Source organism: Tyto alba, unplaced genomic scaffold, assembly GCF_018691265.1.
Source record: "Tyto alba isolate M040663 unplaced genomic scaffold, T.alba_DEE_v4.0 Super-Scaffold_38, whole genome shotgun sequence".
NCBI lineage: Eukaryota > Metazoa > Chordata > Aves > Strigiformes > Tytonidae > Tyto > Tyto alba.
Genome location: NW_024881313.1, coordinates 34,557,037 through 34,581,815, shown reverse-complemented (window position 1 = coordinate 34,581,815; position 24,779 = coordinate 34,557,037). Strand labels below are relative to the sequence as shown.

Below are 24,779 nucleotides of genomic sequence, written 5' to 3'. Positions count from 1 at the left end.
GCCTGCCCTAATTCATGCTAATTGGCACTGAATGCCTTGGACACTGGATAATCACACTTTGCAACTGGGAAATCAGAGCTTCCCTGTCATTACTGCACCCAGCAGAAGTCAAGAACAGCAAACGACTGAGGCTGACATCTCCTGACACAGTTTTGGATCTTTTCCATACAAGCTAAAGTGCTCTGCTGCAGCCTTCAAGGGACAATTTGGACCCAAATGGAAAAATCACTAATTTGAATGCTTTTATTACTGTTGTTATTATTATGACTGTTACTATTGTTTCTCTGTCCTGCGAGGGAGGTGCTGGGCAAGGAACACCTTCTGCCAGAAATCAGTGCAAGCTTTGAGAACTGGGGGTAACCTCTGTCCTCCCCTGGAGCTTCCATCATCTTGACAGCAAGTTTGTGCTAAAGAGTCAAATGCCAGTTTGAAAGAAAAAGGAAAAGAAAAAATACCCCAAGAACTGGAACAAGGGAAACTCTGTCTGGTATTTCTTTCCAGCCAAAAATCTCTTTAATAACAAACTATTAGACAAATCCCAGGCCTGGGGGGGTTGTTACAGAGGTTTTGGATTCCTACCAGAATTTTTTTGTGTGTCTCCAAACCTGTATTGTCTGAATGCAGCTGAAAAGAAGAATCATTCAGTGTAATCAAAAGTTTTTTCAGTATCATGGAAGTCCCTATATCTGATAGGATGTGTGATCCTTAATTGTCAAAGGACCTGACTGTTAAATATCATTTATTAATAAATTGTAAGAAGAGAAGTCTGAAACCTTTGAAATGCAGATTGTCAGCTCTGTAGTAGTCAGACCTGAACTGAAATGATAAATTCCAGAAGTCAAAATGGTGTTTGCCTGCTTTTTTTCTCTCTCTCTTTTTAAAAGGTAGATGACAAATTCATCTAGCCCCAACCTCTAGTGAAAAAAGAAACTCTATTATTTTCAGAAAAATAATTTCAAAGGGCAAGTCAGTAATAGCAGGATACACAAAAAATAAAACCTTTGGAATCCTGTTATTATTATTATTATTATTGTAGGTTCAGATGACTCAAATGTTATTATTTTCTTCTTGCATTACCAGCCAAGAAAACCAATGACAACCACATAAAGCTCTGCAAATCTCAGCAGTTTTGATTCCCACTTACATTACTGGAGCAGCTGTTGCACTCGCATAGTTTAGCAGGTCAGCTCTGCGTGTGGACTGGCCCACAGTGTGCTTTGTCTTCTTGAACACTTTAGCTTGATTTAAGATCAGGATTCATGTACAGTCTACTCTGCAGAACTAAACTAGGCTTATAGTATTAGGCATGTTACCATGAACAGGCTCAGCTAGTACCTTATGGCTTATGTAGCACATAGCACTGGTTCATGTACAGGTAGGAGACTTGTTTTGGTGGTGGCCACCTTCAGTAAAGTATGCAAGGAAGAAGTCCATGCCACAGACACCCTTCTTCTATTGCTCTCTCTAAGCTGTTGGTCTCCAACAGCACAAAAGATGCAAGGGGAATGTTAGCTGAAACCAGAGAGTCTTGCCTATCTATGAGTCGGGATCATTCACCCACCTCCCCACCACCATGATCATCGGACAGCAACGTCAAAGCTTAAAAGCACCTCTTTCAAAACATTAATAACCTATGCTAACTCTGTGCGGGTTGTCTTGCCTGATGTGGTGTCTGGCAGGGAAGGAGTTGCACTGCTCTCTTACCCCATCACAGATGATGAGCAACGCTGGTGACCACCGAGAACCAGTTACATGAGAAAACAGCTATCTTGGTGTATATCAGGCTAAACAAACCAAGCAGTGGCATCCCAAAACTGCTGCAATGAGTTAAACTTTTTTCTTTTTTTTTTTTTTGAATGCAGTTTTTCCATGAAATAGCAAAGACTGATCCTTTGCCATCCCAGATGTTGGAGTGTCCTAGCAGGAGCACATGAAACCATTTTGACAGCGAGAAAGCTTTCAGTGCATTTTGGACCGTGTGAGTGCAGGTGTGAATGCCTACACAAAGTGTGGATTTACCACAATCCACTAGAGACCATAATATTTAAAGAAGGAATTTACATTAAGAATTTCAATACGATTTCTTGTTTGCTTCACACACAATTTGACTGAATACACTGGTACATTCCTCCATATGTTAACATGCTTAAACTGGGACAGCCTGACTTGATTACAAACTGACTTATGCTGAACCACAAGAAGATGGTCAGTTGTCCATAGGAAACACGACGCACCCATTTGCTTTTTCTTCAGTGTTTCTGTTGCTCCCTGGAAAATTAATACACATTTTACTTCTGTCTTTTTTCACTTTCTTCCACATGTGTTTGGTTTCCTTCATAGCCACCAGTAAATATAGGAACAGCTCAAATTGTGTGAGATGTTATTGCACCTCCTCTCCTGTTTGAATCGTTACTCTTGGAACAAAAGGACACCAAGCTACATGAGTCTCAACCCCTGGAGGTTGATTTAACTGAATTTAACTTCTCCAGTAAACCAGATGATTTAAAATTAAAAACCCAAACAAACGACCGTTTGCAATGCTGACCACATCAGGCAGATATCATCTGATTCAAGGACTTGCTAGCTATATCAGATTTACTCCTGGACAAGTGTTTAAGCCCATGGATGGTAAAAATTTGAAAGCCAAACCTGTTTTCACCTGAGTTCATTTTCCCTTGACTTCAGTACAACAGGGAAAAGAAAGCTAAAGCCAAACCAAGCAAAGCATGGGAGCCAGGATATCTGTCAATGCTTCTAGGGTACTAAGATGTGTCCCCTCTATGTTTTCACCCTGCCATTGCTTAGACTTTATCAGTGATCATGGCTCCCTTCCTGGTGCCAGAGGTTGGAGATGTCCTTTGAAGCTGTTCATTTCCTTTTTGCAATCAATCAGAGAGGTCAGTGTTGATCAAGACTTTCTACTTAAAGAACTAATAACACAGATCTAGGAGTGTATCCATTTTTATCAGGTCCAGAGAGGTGTCTCTGGAGGAGTAGAGAAGAAGGTACAAGAAGGTGTGAGCGTTGGGTGGCCTCAATAGCAGGATAATACCTCTTGAAATCCCCAAGGAAGGGAGGTGGCTCTGCAGCCCATTTGCCTGTGTAAGCAGTTAGCAGAGATTCATTTGAGCTATGACAACATCAAACATGCCAACAGTGGCTCAGTAGGCAGTTTTCTCCTTACCTTCACTAAATACACATGTACTGGATAATAAAGCAATGCAAAAGTACAGCAGTTGCTCAGATATCTTCCAAGGATTCATCTGAAAGAGATACTCCATCAAATTCCCACATTATCCAGCTACAGAGAAAGGACATTTGTGTATGCAGGCATTCTGGCAGGAGCTATTTGCTTTGGGGCCAGATGTAATTCAAAGTTATTCTGAATATTACACTGCAGCAGCCTGGCCAAGCCCAGTAATGCTGATTATTAGGGCTTTCCTGGTTTTCCAGATGGAGCTGATTTCATTTAGTTCTCTCTCTTGTAATTAATAACTTGTCCTCTTTTTTCATTTTTGAATTTTTGTTTTATCTCTAGCATTCTGTAGAATAGTTTCCAATTTATTTAATCCATTCCTTGCCTCCTCAGTGCACGTAGCAGAACTCATTCAGCCATACAGTTTAATGACGTGCAGCTCAAATCTCTGCTGCACAACCTCACATCCATTTCACATCAAGCTGGCAGTTTTGTCATTTATATTTTATATGCTATAAACTCACAAATCATACCATTTCATGCTAGAGCAATGTCAACAATCTTAAAAAAAAAAAAAAAAAAAAAAACAACCAACTAACCACTAGCAAACATATGGGTTCTGTACATTCTGTCCTTGAAACAAGTGCAGATTTAGCAAGGAGGGGGAGGGAAAAGGAAGAGAAAGAGAGCCACATCCCCCCACTGCCAACGCAATGCATGTTCCTAGAGCATCAGTATTTGAATTAGGCCCTTGGCCACCCTACTTAGGTTTCAAATCAAGAAAAAATAGATGGAATTCAATTCCCCGCTGCCAGTTTTTAGCAATATTAGAGTTATGCAAACAGAGGACTTTTTAAAATAGTGTTCACATGAGGCTAGCTGTTTGCATTGAGAGTGTGTTCATAAATGGGATATCAGATGTTGATAAATGATGAGTATTTGGTCTGTAAGCATATTACAGACATGCGTAAAACGTGCTATAGGTGGCTAAATGCTGGCTGGTTACAAACAGGGTTCCGCACAACAGCGCAGATCAACCAGACTGCTTTTTTTTGTGCTTTTAACTCCTAGCACACAGCAGAGTTCAGTCCAGGACTGGGGCTCCTAACTACTTCCACAATTTAAATAGCAAATATTAATCTACTAGAACGTATAAACAAATGATGAGTTTGGAGCGAATAACTGAAGTGGGCTTGCACACAGTAGCTGTGTGTTGGAGCCAGCCTGTACATCTGCGTGTACGTGCACAGTCCCACGTATCCCATTAAGGACGAGGAGGGATGTCAGTGGGTCCCTCTAAGGGCTGGTCTGCATGGCGGGAGGGTGAACCACTGAACACCTACAGCAGAGTATTGCGATATTGCAGGTCTGACCCCAACGTTAGTGGGACAGTCACCTCCCCTGGCTGTGTGCACCAAGAAAACCAGGTGTGTGAATTTCTGGGCTTATGCTGTTGTTCTCAGGGGAATGTGGGTGGATGGCTGTTCTTTATTTTCTTTGCTTTTGTCCTCCAACTACTTAGAGCATCTGGGATTCCAGTTAGTATATATTTTAAGGCCTTTGTTTCTTTATCCTTCATGCTGCACTGTGACATTGAACGTGCTTCAAATGAATGAAAACCTTCTTTTAAAGCTATTCACAATTCAATGCCTGTCATTCTTTGGGACCACATTTGGGATTTTTAACAGATTAATGGCCAGAAGGTCACAACAGAGAGCAATGCATATGACTGAATATTAACTTTTAATAGAGTGCATTGAGCTCAGGAGCCGATTAGAACCTTCATGAAACAAGAGCAATGCTAATCCTGGAAGGATTCCTAAAATCTTTCATAAGCTGCATTTAATTAAAAGAAAATGAAATACGCAAGAGTTGATGCGTGAGTTGTACATTTGTGCATCCCACTCAATGAATGAATCATTTCCCTGCCTTCTTCTCTGACACAGAAATACCTTGCAATCCATTAAAGATGCTTTAATACTTCTATGGCTCCGATGGACCACATGTCACCACAAGCCACCCAGGACACAGCCATTGCAGGCCAGAGCTGGTCTGGTGTAACTATAGTGCTTCTGGAGTGATTTGAGTAGAGGATGACATGTAGACCATAGACTGTCTACAGGAGGACATAACTGCTTGTGTCACTGCTAAGGCAAATGTCACCCAAACTATTCTTAAATGCACAAGGTTGTTTTTTTTTTTTTTTTTTTGTTTTGTTTTGTTTCCATACCCTCCATAACACATATATGACATATTTGTGTCTGGGGCAAATCTCAGCCAACACAACTCTATGAATGGTACCACTTCCTCACGGGAGCAGCACACATCCTTCTCACACAGGCACAGGCCCGGTTGTTACCAACTGCCCCAGTCCTGTTACTGGTAGAGAGCCACAGGGAGCCAAGAAGCTCTAGCTGGAAAGATGAACGACGAGACAGATGAGTGTGAATTGAGCAAATGGGAGCTGGGTCGGGTGTCAGAGGGGGATGCAGTGTGGTTCTAACCAGCCCCCCGCCCCGCCACAGGGCACGGACCCCTGCTCCGCCGACCACTCTGCAAAGGGCAGGATCCCATTGCCGGCCCGCAAAGCAGAGCAGCCCTGAGGGCACACGCACCTCGTGTTCCAGGGTGCTGGGGACCTGTCAGCCTCACTCACGTCCCTCTGAAGGGCTGGGGACAGTGGTTAGATCAGCAGCCTTCCCAATGGATTAACACGGAGCCTTGCAGCTCTGCCGGCACCATGCCTGTGCCTGTCAGGATCCGTCAAACAGCCAAGGCTTAACATCTAATAGAATAGCAGAGTGAAAAGAATAAAATTGCCCCTTTCTGAAATAGCCAGAAACACTCTTAGATAATGCTGAGCACAGTTTATGATTTTACAGAAAGGAGGCTACCTGACTTTTGGGCGCTGAATGCAAGGGGAAGCACCCAGGCTGTGGCGGATGGTCCCTGGCTGAACGGGCAGAGATGTTCCCATCCCAGCTGCCAAACACCGAGGCGGGTTCAGGGGCACTGAAACAACTGGGATTGACGGGGAGCACCAAAGGGGCAGAAGGATGAGAAGGGGGTTGTGCAGAAAGTAACAGTGCTGTGGCTGTTTTCCTTGCTGCCATCCCCTCAAAATGTCATTGTCAGCTCAAGGGCTTATGAATCAGGGAGCAAAGAAGATTACTCAGGCTTGGTGCCTCTAGGGAATTTTTTAAAAATACATTTTTTAATGTGTGCTAATCTAAGGTCAAAGTAACTCAGAATGAATGATTTCTATCACCTTCGCATCAGGACCAGCACGTTGCACTCAGACCCCATGAATCGGTCAGATCCTGCCATGATCTTCACGTGTGTCCCCACGTGTCACGAGCAGATCCTCTGCCAGCTGTGCACCTGCGCTCACACTGCATGTGTGCAGCAATGTGACCCCCTCCAGGCATCAGCTGGGTCCATCGTGTGCTGGCCCTGGACAGGGCAGAGTGAACACGTGTCAGACCACAGCTGCACTGGGGAGCACGTTCCTGGGTCTGCTTGTCACCACCAGTTCTGGCCCATCACCCCCGTGACTTCCTTATAAATCACTGCAGAATGAAAAAGCAAATTCACAGCATGTAAATCAAGCTTAGAAAGGTTGCAAGTCCGTTCCCTCTTGAACTCATGCAAATCATGGAAAAAAGTACTTAGACCCAAAAGCTGGTGTTTAACAATTTATTCCACAGGTCAGTGAGTGGGAAGGAGGGTGACGCCCAGTCTCAGCAGGCCATCGCTGGTAGGATGAAAGCTCAGCTAGAAGTAGTTGACAACTCTTCTGATGGACTGGACGCTCGCACTGCGTGCCTGCCATGTGTTGAAGCTGCAGAACTCACCCCGCTCCACCACATACATACGGCCGCGGTAGTTGGGCTCCTTGTACAGCACCCACCTGAGCAGAAAGGGAGGGTTATTTGGGTCCCACCCATGTGAGGTGGCCTCATGCCCACGATGAGTGGCTGCCTTGAGGGACGCCGGTAGTGCAAACTACTGGGGCCCGACGGTGCCTCCGCAGCCCCAGTCCCATCCTGCACACAGAAATGCCCTCAGTGGCATTAACTGCTGGTGCTTCACCCCATTTTCAGCATATCCTGGCAATTATCCACAGCTGGATTGGACCTTGCCTTTAGAAGAAGTTGGTTTGGGTTGCACCAGTGATGAAGCCTGGGACCAGGGGCGTCCTGCTTCACTTTGCTGTAGAAATGGATCTCTCTGAGCTTTACCATGTGCAACAGAAACAATAGCATTTGATAGTGATAAAGAAGGTCATAAGTCCCCTCAGCCACTGCATAAACCCCTTTTGGACTGTAAGGAGGAATGTGCAATGCTTGAAGGATGTTTTACTTCTTTCAACTTACACATTAGGTATGATAGGAACCATACTTAATAATTTATCTCTTTGCTAATAGTTCTCAATGGCCTCTCTTCGATGCTTTCCAACAGAGAGCAGGACTTGGCTCAGTTATCTTCACTTTATCACTATGTCAAGTTAACTACAACTTTCCCTTGGAAAACAGTCAAATAGATACAACACTCAGCAACCTTGGTGACTTCGGCATGCCTGACTTCACCTAGTTTGCCTATGTTTTTATCCATTTGAAACTTAGGAGCAATTCTAATGGGCAAGAGGGACAAATTTTGCTGCTCTTGTTGCCCTTCATCCCTTTAGTACCCACTCTACCATGATGTTAATGTGGCCACAGGTGTCACCTCTTCCATCTATTTAAATCTCCCATGTTTTTTTAACCAAGTTTTACCATTGCTCTGATAGTTTTACAGTCAGATTTCCACCCCATCATTGCTGAACTGCTCTTCTCTGCCTCATTCTTCTCTTCCCATCGCTTTTAAGGATTTTATAAGGATCTCTGCTGCTTGTCTCATCTATGGGCTCAGCAATGACAGCAGAGCACAAATGCAATACTCTAAATCATTTGGTTTCTGTGGTCTGTCTCTTGCCAGGAATTCAGCTGTGACGTTAGGATTGGGACCTACTGTATGTGGGATTTCATGGGAGAAACTCAGTTAAGTACTGGATGGGTCAAAGACTGCTGGGCCTCCAGGGTCAAACAACTGCTCGAGAACTCAGATCAGTCAGACCAGAACAAGAAGCTGGAGGCCTAGGAAAAAAGTTGTTTATAAAACCAGCCACCCACAGGCATTATTTTTTTAAAAAAGCAAAAGGTTAGGGTATTTAGTTGAACCACCTTACAGATTCCTTGAGATATTTGGATTTATCCTGTGTTTCTGAGAGGACACCAGGTGGGACTGTGGATGCCCCTCTCCACCCCGCTGCCCTTGCTTGCGCAACCCTTTTCTGCAGCATCTCTTCAATGTGCTCAGACAAGACATTTGGATCCCGAGTGTTTCCTACAAACAAACAAGTTCATTCTTTGGCACTCTTTGCAGCCAGTTTATATCCAAACTGGAATTATAAAGCCATCCTCAGACTTTTCCTTTGAAGCTCACTTTTTAGCGTGTGGAGAAGGCTGCCCGCTGCTTATGTGAGTGTAACAGCAGGTTGCCCTGAAGCCGTGTCCCCCCCATCACATATCCTAATGTGCACTTTCGGAGAGTGTGCTCAACTCTTCAATTTAATTAAGAACAATTTATAAAATTATCCTTCTCCTCTAGATACACCCCAGCCTCGTTCATAAGGCATGCATAGCTTTCCTCCTTTTTACCCTATCCCTTCATCTTACATGCACCTCTATATTTCTGGATGATCACAGGCCTCTTTCTCCATCAGCTCAGCATGCCTCCCTCAAGCACACCTGAAGAGAGCTCCCAACCCTATTTTCTGCACCTTCCAATCAGTCCCTCCTGCTGAGAATACCTAACACTATTGAAAATATTGCATGGTGGTAGGACAAGGATGTTCACAGGGTGTTGCTGGCCCACTGGGACATTGTGGTGCGTCCAGCTCTGCTCTGGGGCATTTTTTGACAATTGGTGGACCCTGGGGAGTAGTGCAGAGGGTAGATCCACCCCTCATAGTCACTGTCTTTCCCAAGACCTCTGCGTTTCTCTTCAGACACATGGTCAACGTGTCTGCACAGGCACATGGAGGGAATGGGACAGGCTTTGGGGTAGATAGAAGCAAGACTGCATGACCTGGTGTGGTGATAAGAACCCACCGATTTGTCTCTCTGCTTAGGAGAAGGCTGCAAAAAAAAGGAATAAAAGCAATAGCAGAAAGATGGGAGTGAAGTGTATTGGCAGTGCAAGGTGATGAGTGAAGGCTTGTATGGCTTACTTAGCTCTTTCTTTATTGCCTAAAATTTAAGTTCCCTGAGACCATCAGCAAGAGAGGAAATCAAGTCAGTCAGGACTCCAGAAAACAAAAAAAAGAGATGATCCTGTCCTCAAGCTCAGCATGGGAGAGCTGATCCAGGCACATAGCACACAGCCCTCAAACATCTCAGTGCTGTGTTTCATTAGCATATAAACCCAGAGGACACAGGAATAAAACTCACATGGAACCAGTGCAAGCCCTGTAAGCCAGAAGTGGCTGCTCACGCTGAAAAAACTAGCAGGGGAGCACTGCAGCTTCCGCCTGAACCAAGCAGGATGCTTTCAGTAGGGCTCGAGGTCACTCATTCTCCATGCCTACATGCATGGAGCAGTGCCATGAGCATCTATCACCTCTGCTGAGAAATAAGTAACGTTTATTGAGCATTTGGGTACCTGTTCTGGTTGATATTTCACAGCCCGACTGCAGAACATCTGCCAAACGCTCATAAATGCTTCAGCAGAATAAATGGTTGGTCTGGCTCCTTCAAGCTCTGTCACTGTAGTGTAGAAAAGCCCTTTTGAGGGTATTCTCTCCTGGACTGTAAAACAAATCCATCTCTTTAAAGTTATTATTTCTAAGCAATCCCTTGTGGAATGTCTGAGGCACAAAGGAGGACAAGAAGTGCACGTCTTCATCTAAAATCAGATGACACCATATGTGAAACTGGAGCTGGCTCTGCCCATGGGACAGGCAAAGCCGCTCGCCGTGCAAACCGCAACAGCTTCCGAGGAGGCGGTAACATCTCAAAACTGCTCCAAAATAGCTGCCTCATTTCCAGCATGGCTTTAACAGCTTTATCATCACCCTTTCTGGCTGCGTGGGGTAGCAGTCGCCAGCCCCGAAAGGGCAGCAGAGAAGGTGTTGGACACCCTCAGCCCCACCACGCACCACGCCAGAGGCGGATGTTTCTCTCCATTCCCGTGTTTCCAGCTGATCCATCATCACTTCCCGCAGGCACGGCCACCCCCACAAGTGCAAGCAGCAGCTTTTTAACAGCACGTGACACCATCCACGGATTTTGAAGGGGGAAGAAAATATTTCTGCATCCAATGGATGTCACGTTGTAGGAATTAAGGGGGAAAATTGCAGAGCGAGACTTTGGCTGGCAGGGAGCTCAGGAGGACCCTGCTTTACGCCTGCTTTCAGCACACACAGGGTAAACCAGACCCTCTTTCAGGCTGGGGATGTGCTGGAGAGAGCCTGTGGCTGAAACTCCCCTTGTCTCCTGTGACCCCACCTCCTCCACTCACCAAACAGTCGAGGATGGGTCCTGGGAGGGCTCTGCCAGGCTGAGCCCAGCACCAGCTACATCTGCGGCACCTCTGGGGTCACCTGGGCTTATATGGTCCATCCAAAGGAGAAAAACGGTGCTGTAGGGTCCTTTTCTCCTCCCTGGTCTCACCTCTCTGCTGCAGTATCTCCTCCTTCCCTCACTTCTCCCGCAGCCTGGGGCCGGTAGGTCCCTCTGCACCATTCTGCTTTTTAATGTCCTTTACAGACCCTTCCACGTGCTTGCAAAAACTGTCTTTCTGGGGTCTGAATGTAATGCCACAAAAATCAGCAAATTTCCTCACCACACTCCTCTTAGTATTTTATTTTTTTTCTATTTTTTTATCGCTACTCGAAGCCTTTGAGAAGTCATGTAATGTTAACATAAACAGTCTGGGCTCCCATGCAAGGGAAAGCAAGCTTTGTGCTCCTTATATATTTTGCAGGGGAAAGGGAAAATCAATCAGAAAAATTTAAGTGCTTGAAAGTTTCTGGGCAGTTTCCCAATTTCTCAAGCTCCAGGCTCTGCGAGAGGGACACATGTGGTAAATAATTGGCCCTAAAGCTCTTGCCAGAGTACTCACAGGCTCACTCTTGGCTTTATAGTGTTGGTACTCAAATGCCTTTTGCTTCAAATGCTCAGCACTAACGGACTCCCTGGTGGGCTCTGGCCATTTCTTCTCATCAGGAGCTGTGAGCTCTGCTCCTTAGATTTAATGAACCACCACTGCTTGATCATAAGCCTGGGTTTTTTTGGAAGAAGAGAGGTCTTGGTTGAATCAGAAAGGGTCCTGGAGGACACTCGCTGTCAGGATGTCATGAACTCGGATGGCAACAACCTTTTTCCTATTCTGGAAAAAAACTGCTGTTGGACAGAAAGGGTCCAACATGCCATGCTGGTGCAGGTGAGATGTGCAAAAGTCCAGTCCAGGACAGGCAGGGAAGAGCATTTCTGGGCTCCCTTCTCTGCAGGGGCTCCCTTCTGCCCTGTGCCTCGCTCCAGCCACCCTCTGCCTGACTGCAGGAGGGTTTTATGGCCTTCACTGCACACTTGCAGTGAAAATGCAACTGTTGGACAGAGGAAAGAGGAGACAGCCAAATAACCAAATAACAACCCGTCTCACACCAAGATTAAAAAAAAAAAAAATCCCGTGACGTAAAAAGGACCAACACCATCAAGAAAACGCAAATTGCCACCCAACAGCAAGAAAAAGGCAAAGCTATCATCCTACTGAGGCTTTCAGGAGCATCTGCAGGGGCAGAAGGATGGGGCTGAGCATCGGTAACACATCTGCAAAGCAGGTTCACAAGGCACCAAGAATGACCAAAACCCCTCATCAGGGTGGCCATAAATCACAACTGTAGCTGCCCCTGTCTTTCAGAGGCAGGACTTAATTTTAAGGTGAGACATGGCTGCCTCATTTTTACTGTCCCAGGAGGAGGATTCTGGTGTTGCAGCAAGCCTTGGTGAAGCCACTTGCAAAGCAAAAGCCCTGACGTGCATCACCTGGAGCCATCCATCTGCCCTCCCCAAAAGCCTCTGCGTGGATTTTGGAAACATGCATGGAAATGTTTAAAAAACAGAAAGGGAAGGGCAAAAAAAAAGCTGTCTTTAGGCTTCATGTTTCATACACCTTCAAAAGGTGTCTCGGAGCTCCTGCAGCTTGTGCTTAGCTGCCACCTTCCAAAAATTGTGCCCCTCTGAAGTAGCTCTCAACGGGCAGGCACCAAAATTCACCTTTAAACCACAGGCTTAACTCACATTTTTAGGCTTTCTCCAAGTCGCCCCAGCAGCGACAGGCTTTGCCACGATGGGGGTGGTCTCCACAGCCGCCGTGCTCCCCTGCAGCGCTGGGTACAAGGGGTGCGGGGCAGGGAGCGCCGCAGCGGCAGCGTGCTGGGACACGTGTGGCTACTTACGCGCCGTCACCGTAGACTTTAAGGGCGTTGATGCAGGTCTTTTCCCAGCCTTGTCCCTGCAGGAAGGAGCAATCTTCCGTCAGCTCCAGGCTGGGACCGCTAAAATGGCTCCCCTCAAATATTTCGATCCTGTAATGCTCGCCGTGCTGAGGACAAAGGGATTAAAGTCAACAAAAAAAAACCAAACCAAAACAAAACACCCAGCAAATTATTTCCCTGGCTTTTATAGGACAAAGAGGAAGACAGAAGGGTGTTTCAGAAGGGGAATATGAAAATGCAATCCAGCACCACCAGTGCCAGCATGCACAGAGCACACACAAACTCATGTCACCTCCCAGCACACCACGCCAACCAGAAAAGCAGACAGAAAGCCCTCGTCTCTGCACCTTCCTGCAGCTGCTGTCCACGTGCAAACACATCGCTCGTGGGATGCGTTGTGCTCAGGCACACGTAGCCCCTCGCCCATCCACAGATCCCTCACACTGGCCCACAAACCCTCCATCCCAAATACAGCATCAGCTACAGCCCCGGCTGTCCGTACACCCACGCAGCAAAAAAAAATATATATATAGCCAGAGTGTACAAAGATATTAGACTATTCCCCTAAACTAATTTATGTTGCCTCCAGTTCCACATGTAGCTGCTGTTTCTCATGGGTAATGTTGTGCCTTTCTTCAAGGAAAATTAAAAAAAGGGAAATATAAAGGAAACTTTCCCAGCATCATCGTTGCTGCACGAGCCCTTGAGGGTGACACGACATAAATTCCTCTGAGGAGATTTCTGCAGCCTGTGGCATACGTATGTGGGATAGAGCAAGCTAAAAGGATATTTTTAAGCCAAATTCAAAGAATACCTAAGTGCATTTTTTAAACAAACAACGTCAATGCACGAGAAGGCTGGGCTGCGATGCCAAACCCCACAGCAGGCAGCCGCCGGCAGCGGCAGAGTGGATATCGTGCCTGAGCAAACATTCCTCCGGGAATCTGCGCTGCTGAAATACCTCGAAGCACTTGCTGGCATCTCATGGGGAAAATCGTGGGCCAAGGAAGGAGGAGCACGTCCTTGTGCCAGCTGAGCTCCAGGGCAGAGCATCCCTCCATGTACAGACCATGGGGGTGCTTTGGGAAGGACATTAAGGACCTGAAACAAACCCATTGCTGTGCCAAAAAGCAGCTTTGGGGCCAACAAGAAACCCCACCAGCTCCAAGTGGGTTCATCGTTGCCCCGGGGGTCATGAACGATAGGAGAATCAAAAGGAAAGACCTAACCCAGATTTGGTTTTCTTTGCTACTTTTTAATCATCCCAACCAAACCCTCCTCTGGGCGGTGCTTTTAAAAACTTCATAAGGGGAGAGCTAGCTAGTACGGGGAAAAAAAATAGTTTTAGTTTAGGATTACTGTGGGATTTTTGCAAAAGCAGATAATTCAGCTAAAATTTGCTAGGAGCAGCCCAGCTGCCCCATAGGTCCAGTTTGGAAAGCCCTGGGGCTGCCCGCTCCCCCTCCGGGTGCGTGGGGAGACGGGGCTGCCACGGTTCGAACTTGTCTTGGGCAGCGAATCGCCTTCTTAAGCTCCCCGTGAGCATTTCATAGCGACTCACGTTAGAAAGGAAAAGCACCTGATGCTGGCAGGACCTTGCCACATCATCTGAAAAACCATGGGAAAAATCTCATCCCGTTAACGCTGCTGCGTTTTGTGCTGTGAGAGGAAGGTGATGTGATTTCCCCCGGTCCGGAAGGCACGGGAAACCGCGACTTGGCTTTGTGGCTTATGCAGACTGCTCCAAGGGGGGACAAACCTGCCCTGGGAGACTATTTCCTTCTCAACGGGTTGTATAATTTCTAAAGAGCACTGATTTTCATTATGCTTTTTCATGGGGCTCATGAAAGATAAAAGCCCAATGGCAGCTTCATCCCGCCAATGCTCCAGCCGGGAGAGGGGAGCCCCAGCAGCATCCACTCACCATCCCGATGGGCCGGCAGGAGCCCAGGTGGTCGCTGCGGCCATTCCAGCGGTAGAAATCGGGGTACTCGCCGTGCTCCAGGACATACTGCTGCCCTCGGAAGTCGGGGTGATCGAAGCAGACCCAGGCCCCGCTCTGAACACAGATGGAGTTTACCCGGTTGAGGAAACCTCGGTCCTGGAAGCTGCCGCAGCTGCCGCAGACCTCCAGCTTTCTGCCCGTGAAGCTTTTGCCTTCGTAGAAAGTGATCTGGGGGGGGAGGAGGAGAGCGGGCCCACGGTGAGGATCAGGGGCATGGCCGGACCCCCATTTCAAGCAGATGGGAATCTCTTGCAGATGCATCATTTTAGGGTGGTTTGGGTTTCTTAAGCTGCTTTCCAGCAAGAGGAACACGGTATCACTGGCACTTTTTCCTAAGAAACGTATTTGTTTTTCTGGGAAGGCAGTGCATCCCGCATTTACGACAATTCTCGCCGCCTCGTGCTCACTCACACATATTTCCAGCAGGAATGTTTAAACAGGAAACTCGGCTCCCGAAACGCAGCTCCTTCTGCCGCACCCTCCCCGTCCCTGCTACCAAATTTGCTCCCGGTATCAGCACACATGTTGCATCCTCCGGGATATTATCCTAACCTACTCCTTCAGCTCAGAGGATGCTCGGGCTCTTCATCTCCAGGCTGAAAGAGAAGCGGTTGGGTCGCTACTTACTTTTCCTGAGTATTGAGACATTTTCTGCTGGCTGCTATCCAAGACCAAGAGCGGGAGCCAAACCAAAACCACGATGGACAGAAACGTTGGACACCCCGCTATATAGCAGCTGGAGCGGGGGGGGGACAGGGCTGGTGTCGCGAGGGCTTTTTAACAAAGCAGCGGGAACCAGGGGCTTTACGCTTTCCTGCTTTGTAGGCAGAACCACCGGTAACGGGGCCTGCTGAGTCCGGGGTTTTGATTTCGGGCAGACGATCTGACAAAAGATTTGCTTGGCAGGGCTTTGGTCAATTAGTGGTGCACATTGACTGCTCCTTTTTGAAGGACTTACTTTTTTTTCCCCCCTTTTCTTCCCTTCCCCCCTTTTTTCCTTTCTTCCTTTTTTATTTTTTCCTCCCTTTTTTCTCCTCTTATTTTAGGACAGACAAGAAGTAAATAAGGAAACGGAAGCATCTCTAAGCATGGCACATAGTGTCTCTGTATTGGGTTCATTTCTTTTTACTGTTTTTTTCCCAGCTTCTCATCTACTGCAATGTGGCAGCCAAAAGTGAGAGTCCTTGGAAGACTCCTCACCAATAACACATTGCACTCCATCCATCAAAGCAATGGTTTCTTGTTCAACCTTTGAACCTCTTCAGATGGCATCTCCAAAAGCCAAGGACCTAATCTGCTCCAAAGCGCAAAGGTTGGGCTCGAAAACCCACTGACGTTACTCATGAGCGTTGTTTTTATGAATGTTTTGATCTTTCAGCACTGAAGCACCAACACACAGAAATAAGTCAGGATTAGAGGGATTTTTAAGCCGTGCCACTGACCATAAAGTAATATTTCCTATATAGCTGCAATTAGGGCTTTGGAGTCCGGCATCTCAAATGCCAGTACAAGGAAAAGCTGCTTCATATTCCCCTCTCCTGTGTTACAAGAGCATCAGAGATTTTAACTGTCTTATGCTCAGGACCATCAGCAAGGGAAGGCCCCAGTCCATAAACCCCGTCAGTTTGGATTGAGCCAGCCTAGGAAGAGGTAAAGGCAAATGCATAGGGGTGGCCCACAGACCAGCACGCAGAGACATACCAGGGTACCATGTTAAAAGGAGATTTGTCTTTTATGCTATTTAATAGCTCTGGAAGAGACTCTACACCCAGCTCCTACTCATCAAATTCTCCTCTTCATCACCCACGGGGCCCCTGTCACCTCCCCCCTGCCACCATCCAGACTCCCCAGACCGTCAGGCACACGCTTCAGATCCGAACCCTGAAAACTCATTTCTTGGCAGGTAGCTCCCGTCCGCACGCGTGCCAGCAGCCTCGCTTGGCAACCCCGCTCTGCCGCCTTGGTTCACCGCTTCGTTTCAAGATTAAAGACCGTTTGGGAAGAAAGGATGTCATTACAGAAGCTTAAACGTACGCCGCCCTTTCAATTAAGATGTAAAAGTTAATAAGCGCATGTATGTGCACACGTAGGCTGAGCTGGAAGATGTTGCATTGACTGGGATGCACTGGAGGCGGAAGGAGGGAGGTGGCACACTGCATCTGCAGAAGAAACGTATCCTTCAGCTGACCTGCCCTGGAATCTCAGAAACACTGTTTACATTTACATGTTCTGATGCGAGGCAGGGAATAATGAAGAAAAGGCTCATCTAATAAAAAAAAAAAAAAAAACAAAAACAAAACAAACACCACCAAACCCTCATGGAAATGCTGGTATTATTTTCTAGGTTTTACATTAGTCACCAGATGGTGTGAGAGAAATAACAGCGCATGGAAAGTCCCACTTGTAAGAGTGGCAGCAGGGGCTGGGGGCAGTGGTGGCATCCCCAAACCCAGCCCTTCCATGTGGCCTTGCACTTAGTGCCCTGGGAGGGAAGGAGATGTGTCCCTCTTCTGAGTCAGGGCTGGGAGCAGCAGGGTGACGAGGTGACACCGGCATTGTCGTTGGGACCCAACTTTTCCACTAATTGGGGTTGTAATGGCCCACGCGCTCTTTGTGTTGGCCACGAGCCGATTGATGACTGGAGAGGAAGACTCACAGCATCCATGACAATCTGGCCCTAGAGTACCTAGTAAAGCAAATATTACCGCAGGAGGAGTTTTTTATGGAACCACAAAAGCCTAGTTTCCTCCGGCTCTGTCTCATGATGGGATTTTCCTGTTTCTCCTAAGGTGCAAGCTTTAATTAAAGTGCAGGAACATGACGTATTTGAGACCTGTGCCTGGCTGTTAGGTTTGTTAGAAGTTGTCCAACAGGTTCAAAAGCTATTTTAGGAGAGATGGAAAGAGGGTGTGACAACTTTATTCTCATCTATTTGAGAAACCACTTTAAAGATATGAAACAACAAAGGACCCATCTCTAGAAAAACAGAAAACAATGGGAATAAAAGAATACTGAAGACTGGAAAATCATAATTCCTGGACAAACCTCCTTAATTCCTTACAAAGGACGGAAAGGCTGCCAATGGAAGAGAGAAAAGAGCAGCCTGAAGAGCCTGTAGCCACTAGCAGCCTTTCAGGCATGCGATGCTGGGACAGACCTCGCCTCCTGCTCGTGCCCAGGTGGAGAATCACATCCATCCATGGTACCCCACACTAAGAGGGTCACGGGCAGCCTTCCTCTGTTGTGGCTGTTTAAAGGATGAAGCACAGGAAACATGATCTTGCAAGTTTGAGCATTTAGCTTTAACAGACAAAACCCAAAAGTCTGAGATTTTTTTTGCACGTCTTGGTCGAGAGGAAGTGAGAAAAAGGGCTTGATGTCTGCAGGGGGGACTTCAGGCTGTGCTGTCCCTGCCTGCCTTTGCTGCCATGAGGCTGAGGAGTGATCAGAGACAATTTGCTCCAAGTCCAGGCCAGAACCCAGAAGGTGAAAAAACTGAACACCTCAACCAGGCAAGATGGCCAAGGTTGATTTCAAGCCCCTCATAACCCTGCAGTTATGTCCTCAACAAAACTAGAGTGGGAAGAACTCAATGCTGTGGAACACTGTTGGTGCCAACACCAGTCACAGAGATAGACCCAGCCATGTTAGAAACCAGAACTCAACCATCCAGGACAAAAAGACCCCGTCTGGATAAATGTGGTGCCTTCTGGCCACAACCCCACTCTCCTCCCCGCATGCCACCTACACACAGGATCCAGGCACAGCACTTGTCCTCTCACAGAGTGATTTCCATTACATGCCAAGGGGTTGTGAGCAAGGTTATGTCGGCATAAAGAAGCCCGGGCTGGGTGGTTTTCAAAATGCAGCCATGAGATGCCACCACCTCTTTCCGTGGGGTGTTACGTAGGATTTACGAGGGTGATTTTTCCATGTAGCTCAGCAGACCCTGGCCATTGCACGTGTGTGGCCCAGCAATACACCCCACAGTGATCTGCAGCGTTAGGTGGGGCTGACAGAAGGATGCTGCCCAACAACCTGAGCTAGGGTAGGAAAACACCAAACTCGCTCCTTCTCCTATACAGATTTCAAGAAAGCAGGGTGTGACTCCTGGAGGTGAATCTTTGGGAGTGACTTTCTTAATGCCAACAGGAATATTTCTGAGAAGAGGCTGAACAGGATTAGCATTCTGCTCAGAGGTACCTACTACGGCCAGTACAACTCCACACAAATAATAATTAAGTGAGCAACAACCAAGGAGTTGCACTGCATCCTCCAAAAGGGCCACGCTTCAGCGTCTGGAGGAGCTTTTAGTATTTGCAAAGCCACGTAAGACCCAGCACAGGAAACATCTGTATCTCAGGGCTTTCAAAACATTCTCTTGCTTTAAAAAGCTCAGAGATTTCTTCACATACCTCAGTATGAGACACTTCTAGCTCATTAGATATGGCACAGCTGTGGGTCTAGCTCCTTCCTATGGAAAATTTTTTGGCTTGCTGCTGAACAGGATGAGCACATCTTCTGGGCCACTTCAGAGCAGCAACAAGCCTCAGAGTGAAAAACCATCCTTATGACTCAAAGGAGAGCTTCTATATTAAATCCATGTTGCTTGATTAAGACCTAGCCCACCTCACGCCAGCTGCCAAAGCACTAATTTCTGCTGGTGATCAACCCATTCCCAGGGCCTGGGTCCGCCACGTGCTGCCTCCCAGAGCTGCTGGGGAGGCTGCTTACACTAACTGCCTAATACCTCTGCAAAACATTCAAGCAGAGAAAGAATCTTCCAGTGCACACCCTCCCTGGCAACTCACCTGTTGCTGGAAATGGGAATCAGCTGCCAGGCCATGGGTTTGTCAATGCATTGTCTTCATCGTGGGTGCACCAAGACATAGTCTCTGCAGTATCTCTACCAAAGGTGGCCGTCCCACGCCCTGACCCACCATCCATCCTGCCACACACCACCTCACGTCACCCCAGGTGGAGCACAGACTCAAAAAAACCTCCTCATGCCTGAGCAAACCCTGTCACAGAATGACAGTTTGAGTCTGGCCAGGCTCCCACTAGGAAAAATAGTTCCTCACCTTGGAGTAAACCTGCTTGTCAGGTTTAGCAAAATATTTACTATTTACAGATACTGAAAAAAAATCTGCCACAGCTTTTTTTTTCAGTAATATTCTGTCTAGGAATCAGTATTAGTGCAGCTCATCGCACATCTCAGTAAGCATCCAACTGAGATGGGACTTGAATTCCATTTTGGAGAACATCAGAAAACCCAGGATTTTGGGTGAAATCCTTTCAGTTTTCATCTTGTTTCAAAAAGAAAAGGTTCCAGCAAGGAAACAGGACACCTAAGAAGCTGGATGCTTAGGACACCCATCACCCAGACCTAGATTAGCCACATTTCCACCGTGCCTGTAATGAGTTGAAGGCATCTGTGCAAAGGTTCTCACTCTCCCTCCTCAGCTGTCAAAGGGGAATAATATTGACCTTATTAGATGAAGTTGTGAAGCTAAATCAGCATTAGTGAAATGCTCTGAAGATGAGCAGTAGTAATTGCATAGGGACTACTTAGAACCTGTTGATTTCTCCTTCCTGAGGGGCTACAGCAGAGCCGTGCTCACGAGCAGCAGAAGCCCAGCAAGCCACCGCCTGCACCACGCTTGTAGCGCGCTGCACAGCAGCCTGTGACCTGCACGGAGCAGCAGCACAAATTCTTTAGCAACAAGGTGTTAAGATTGCACGTTTCTTTTAAAGAAGGTGAAACCACAAAAATACGCACCATGACATAGGCGACTACTTCTCGTTTCAGGCTGCTGCCCATCTTGCACTTCAAAGAAAACTGCTGCAAGCTGGGATGGACCCAGCTGGATGTCTTACACTCACCTGTGCCAGAAACAAAGGCAAGTGCAAAAGTTGTCCTTGATCACTTCCAGGGTGCAACTCAGGACATAGAAACTTCTCTGCTCAAAGAAACCAGAAAATGGAAAGCCTGAAGTCTTCACCATTGCCTCCAATGCTGCAAGAACTTCCTCAGCAAAGCCCAATTTCAGCCCACGCTCCTCTGCCCTCGGTTGAGGGGTGACATAAGGCCGCCTGGTCCGGATACTGCAGTCCAGCTACTGCAGACACAAGGGAGCAGCTTTTTTCTTCTCCAGTGTGCATCCACCAACCCTCTACAGACGTTGGGAAAAAGCACAGAGCGGAAGAATCCACAGACCCAAACCAGCCTGCTTCCAAGCCTTCCCTGTTGGGGAGCTAATCCGGCAGGGATATACTTTGCTATGCACAGAAACAAGAACAACAGGAAAAAGGCGGCTCACGGATCTGCTTTCTGCCTGCAGTCCATCCTCCACTCGCTGAGCTGCACCGGCCCCACCGCCTTCCTCGTCCTCAGCACTCCCACGCAGGGCAGGCTGGGGACGGGCAGCTCGGGCTCTTGGGCTCAGGCTGCCAAGCGGTTTCTCAGTATTCATACAGCAAAGCAAGGAGTTGGACAGGAGCACAAGCAGGGCAGGAGACATTTCCAGAACAGTGCGTTTTAAATCCACCCAAGTCAATGGGAATTTAACTTGATTTATCACAGTTAAATTCTGCTGATTTCCTCAACAGGAAAAGGATCTTTGCACTTTCACCTTTGCCAGTGATCATCCCTTAAGAATAAGGCTCAGCTCTATTAAGCGTGTCTAATTTTTTTTCTAGTCTGGGCTGGAGAACTTACTTCCTTTGTGACTTATGTTTTAATCCGTGCACCATTTATCACAATCCTCCAGAAGCCTCTGAAGGCTCAGGGCAGCTGCCAGACAAGGCTGTATAAATTCATCAATTCCAGGCAAGTATCAGTTTGCTAGATACTGATTTCTTGCCTCTGTACATAACATAGAGCTTCCAAGATTGCCCATTTCAGGGCTTCCACTGTGAAGAACCTAACCCATGCCAGCTCTTAAGTCAGTACAAGGAAGCACAAAGCTGCCCCAGCCTCTATGAGACTCCAACTGTTGGAAGTTGCCATCCTGACAAGCCAGCTGAAACCTCTGTCCAGCAAAGGACAAGTAGCTCACTGATCACACTTGACTACACATTTCATTAAAACTGCAAGACTATTGCATATGGCTAGTGTTTAAATGTGATTAGCAGAGAAAGGCTTGGGTGAGTGGAATGACGTTTCTTACTGGATGAGCCAGCACTAGGGGAAAGAAAACAAAATATGGTGAATTAAACTATTCAGCTATTACAGAAAATGCAAGAGCAGTATGTGCTTCTCAGTGCCGAGTACGTGAAGTCTCAGAAGTTCCCATTGCAAATCATCCAGAGAACCTGCACTTCCCTTTCAGTCCTCCCGAAAGGCCTCACCCCTGCAAGGTAGGGCCTCGATTATCCCAGGACTGCCAACTTGCACATTTCCTCATCCATCCCCTTCGAAGCCTCAGCAGCTGGCTCATCTCAAGCACCACTGCAGCAGCCGTTTCAGGCTTTAGCTTCATCACCAGTACACACATGGTCACTATTTTACAAAAAAAAAAAAAAAAAAAAATTGAGTAAATGTGGTCATTAAAATTTCTGGTATTCCAGAACTTGTACCATGTGATATAGGCTACACGACATGTTTCTGTGATGCAAGTCATGCAATAAAGTCATCTATCACCTCATGATTAGGCAATGAAAGGTGCTACCGAACAGATGCGTATCATTCCTGCTTTCCAGACGGTTTCCTGAATCCTCAGCAACGTCATTATCAGTCAAACTACCCTTGTTCCAGCGTTGCAGGTTCTTGTGAAGGAAACCTAGTGCACAGCCACAGACCAGTCTGGTTCTGAAATCAAAGCCTGGGTTAGTTTCCCTGACCTCCAGTGCTCTGTCAGGTATGAGCATCCAGCTACAGAAACCTGTTTGGCACAGGGTATAAAAATTCAGATAACAGAAATGAGTTTTCAGAAACTTTGGGAAATATCCTAAATGGAGAGAAAAGGCAACTATTTTTTTTGCCAGAAAGCCAGTTAATCTCACAGTGACCAAAGAAAATAGGAAGTTTTTCTATACACACAGTTCCTCGAGGGCTTTAGATCATTTTCTGTATGACGGAAACATCGTACAAGAAAAGAGGTGACACATGCTGAATTTTTACCTTTTGGCACAGGCTGAAATGCAAAAGCTAATTCTGGTTGCAAAAACATTGCAAGCTTCCCTGTCACTTTACTCCTGCCAGAAATTAAGTTTTCAAATGGCTACAAAAATGCATGAGAAACACTTCATTTAATTAACTTCCCCAAATCAGCGTTTGTTTTTGTTGAGTTTTGTTTTGCTTTTAAATACCAAGCAGGTCAACTGCATTTTTTTTTTTTTTAAATATATAGTTAAAGTAGTTTGTTTCCAGACTTAAGAGATTTAAGACTCTAGTCCAAAAGCCAAGGAAAAACTCGGATAGGGGAAGCTGCCCAGAGCTGTGCTGGGACCCCGACATGGTGAGCGGCCAGGTGCCAGATGACCACTCACCTCTACCAGTGCCATCCAGATGCGAAAGTACAGAAATATATGATAAGCAAGCCCCATCAGTTTGTTCGGGACGCGCGATTTATTTTAAATGACATTTTTGTTTTCTTAGCAAGTCTACGCTCGTGACCTGGATAAAGCCGCTCCGTGCTGGCAGCGTTTCTCATTACAACTCCCTCAGCACAGGTGTAGAGCGGCCCCTTCTTGGGACAGATCTGTGTACCCTTTACTCCGTAACTCTTAGTTACAGAGGAAAAAACACAGTGCAAGTTGTCAGACTGAAGCCCCAGGCCTTCCCTTCCAGCTCAAAGGTGTCACTTGTGTCTCCTTCCCACGGACGGGCACAAAGCAGAGCTGAGGTACTCGGCCCGCCTGGAGTTCTTGTAGTAAAGATGATTCGGGTTGCTCACAAATGGCTTCCCAAGCAATAGTCAAACAATCCAGTGGCTCCCCGATCTCATATCTCCTCTTAAAGTCAGCAGGAGAATATTTTTCACAAAAAAAAAGTTGATATGGAATCATCAACAAAAAATTATAAACAAAGCATTTAAGGTTTGCAGCTATTTTATTTACAAGTATACATTTAACACAAAGAAACACTGATATCCAAGCCTAGTTAATAGTAGTGTAACAATATGCATCATTTTGATGATTATTCTAACCAACAAACTACACTGAAAAATTAATGCCAGTAAAATTCTTGGTCATAATATTAAGAAATACAATATATAAATTGAAAATATGATTGCTTAAAATTTGAAAATGGAAGTGAAGCCATTTGCACAGGAGTCAGAGTTTAACATAATCTGAAGGGAAAGGCTCCAAACCAACTGTTTATCTTTCAGGTTAACAGAAGAAAAAAATAAAAATAAAAAAAAAAAAAGAAGCATAGTTTATCCTTAAAGATAATGGGCAGTTTTGCTTCTTCAGGTAGAATGTATTCCCAGTGTTTTCAGGTTTTGCAGTGGAATTACATTACTGAGCATGAAGACTTCCCTTGTGAAGCTGCCCCATCAATTTTTTCTGCCTCCAAAATTATCCTCTTAAAAACATCAACAGCAGTCTGCAAAGAGAGAGTACAACATTAGTAGTTAAGGAGAAACTGCCCACTTACTGAAAACATAATAAAAAAAAAGTTAGCTGTTTTACTGGCTACACCAGCAGATAAATGCACATGAAATGCTTATTCCAAAATCAAAGTGGGAAGATATGGTAATTTCAGTTTTGAACACAACCTTTTGGAAGAAAAGTATAAACTATTCCACAGCAATCCTCAACTATTTTCTCTGTCACTGCAGGGAAGGCAAGTATAAACTGAGCCATATGCACAACAGAGCTAATAACTGTAATTTGGCTTTATTTTAAATAGTAAGCTTGCACTGAGTGACTGACAGCATTGAAGATTTTGACGCTGTGCTGCTTCAGAGAATAGACCAATTCATTTCCTCTATGTAATCTTTAAGATTCCAAGTAATTACAGAAGGCAGCAGATTTTTTCAGCTCTAATCATTGACTTTGCACAGCCCAGAATGAGGGTTACTTTAGTATTTTTG

The 24,779-nt window shown here is 46.2% G+C and overlaps 2 protein-coding genes across 4 annotated transcripts in view; both read right to left on the bottom strand.

Annotated features, from left to right (window-relative positions):
- Positions 1 to 6,878: 6,878 nt before the first annotated feature.
- CRYGN (crystallin gamma N) lies at positions 6,879 to 20,896 on the bottom strand. 2 transcript variants are annotated; one of them, XM_033009715.2, is made up of 4 exons: positions 20,519 to 20,551; positions 14,659 to 14,907; positions 12,696 to 12,841; positions 6,879 to 7,106 (listed from the first exon to the last, which is right to left on the bottom strand). In XM_033009715.2, exons 1-4 carry the CDS (start codon positions 20,519 to 20,521, stop codon positions 6,971 to 6,973), a joined length of 534 nt encoding a protein of 177 aa, XP_032865606.1. In that variant the 5' UTR covers positions 20,522 to 20,551; the 3' UTR covers positions 6,879 to 6,970. The 2 variants fall into 2 exon arrangements, 1 of the variants encoding a protein (XP_032865606.1); XR_004409496.2 differs by lacking the exons at positions 6,879 to 7,106; positions 12,696 to 12,841; positions 20,519 to 20,551 and adding an exon at positions 20,623 to 20,896 and having other exon boundaries at positions 14,874 to 14,907.
- A 2,876-nt stretch (positions 20,897 to 23,772) lies between these two features.
- RHEB (Ras homolog, mTORC1 binding) overlaps positions 23,773 to 24,779 on the bottom strand; it is a 42,768-nt gene continuing 41,761 nt past the window's right edge. For both annotated transcript variants that reach the window (XM_042801983.1, XM_042801982.1), the window contains one exon: positions 23,773 to 24,289. In XM_042801983.1, coding sequence (XP_042657917.1) covers positions 24,197 to 24,289 — 93 coding nt within the window. In that variant the 3' untranslated portion in view covers positions 23,773 to 24,196. The remainder of the gene's footprint in view (positions 24,290 to 24,779) is intronic.

Coding starts and splice junctions, on each gene's coding strand:
- CRYGN (XM_033009715.2), bottom strand. Junction 12,842..14,658: donor CCTGCCGGCCCATCGGGATG/GTGAGTGGATGC, acceptor CTTTGTCCTCAG/CACGGCGAGCATTACAGGAT. Junction 7,107..12,695: donor AAAGTCTACGGTGACGGCGC/GTAAGTAGCCAC, acceptor CTTTCTGCTCAG/GTGGGTGCTGTACAAGGAGC.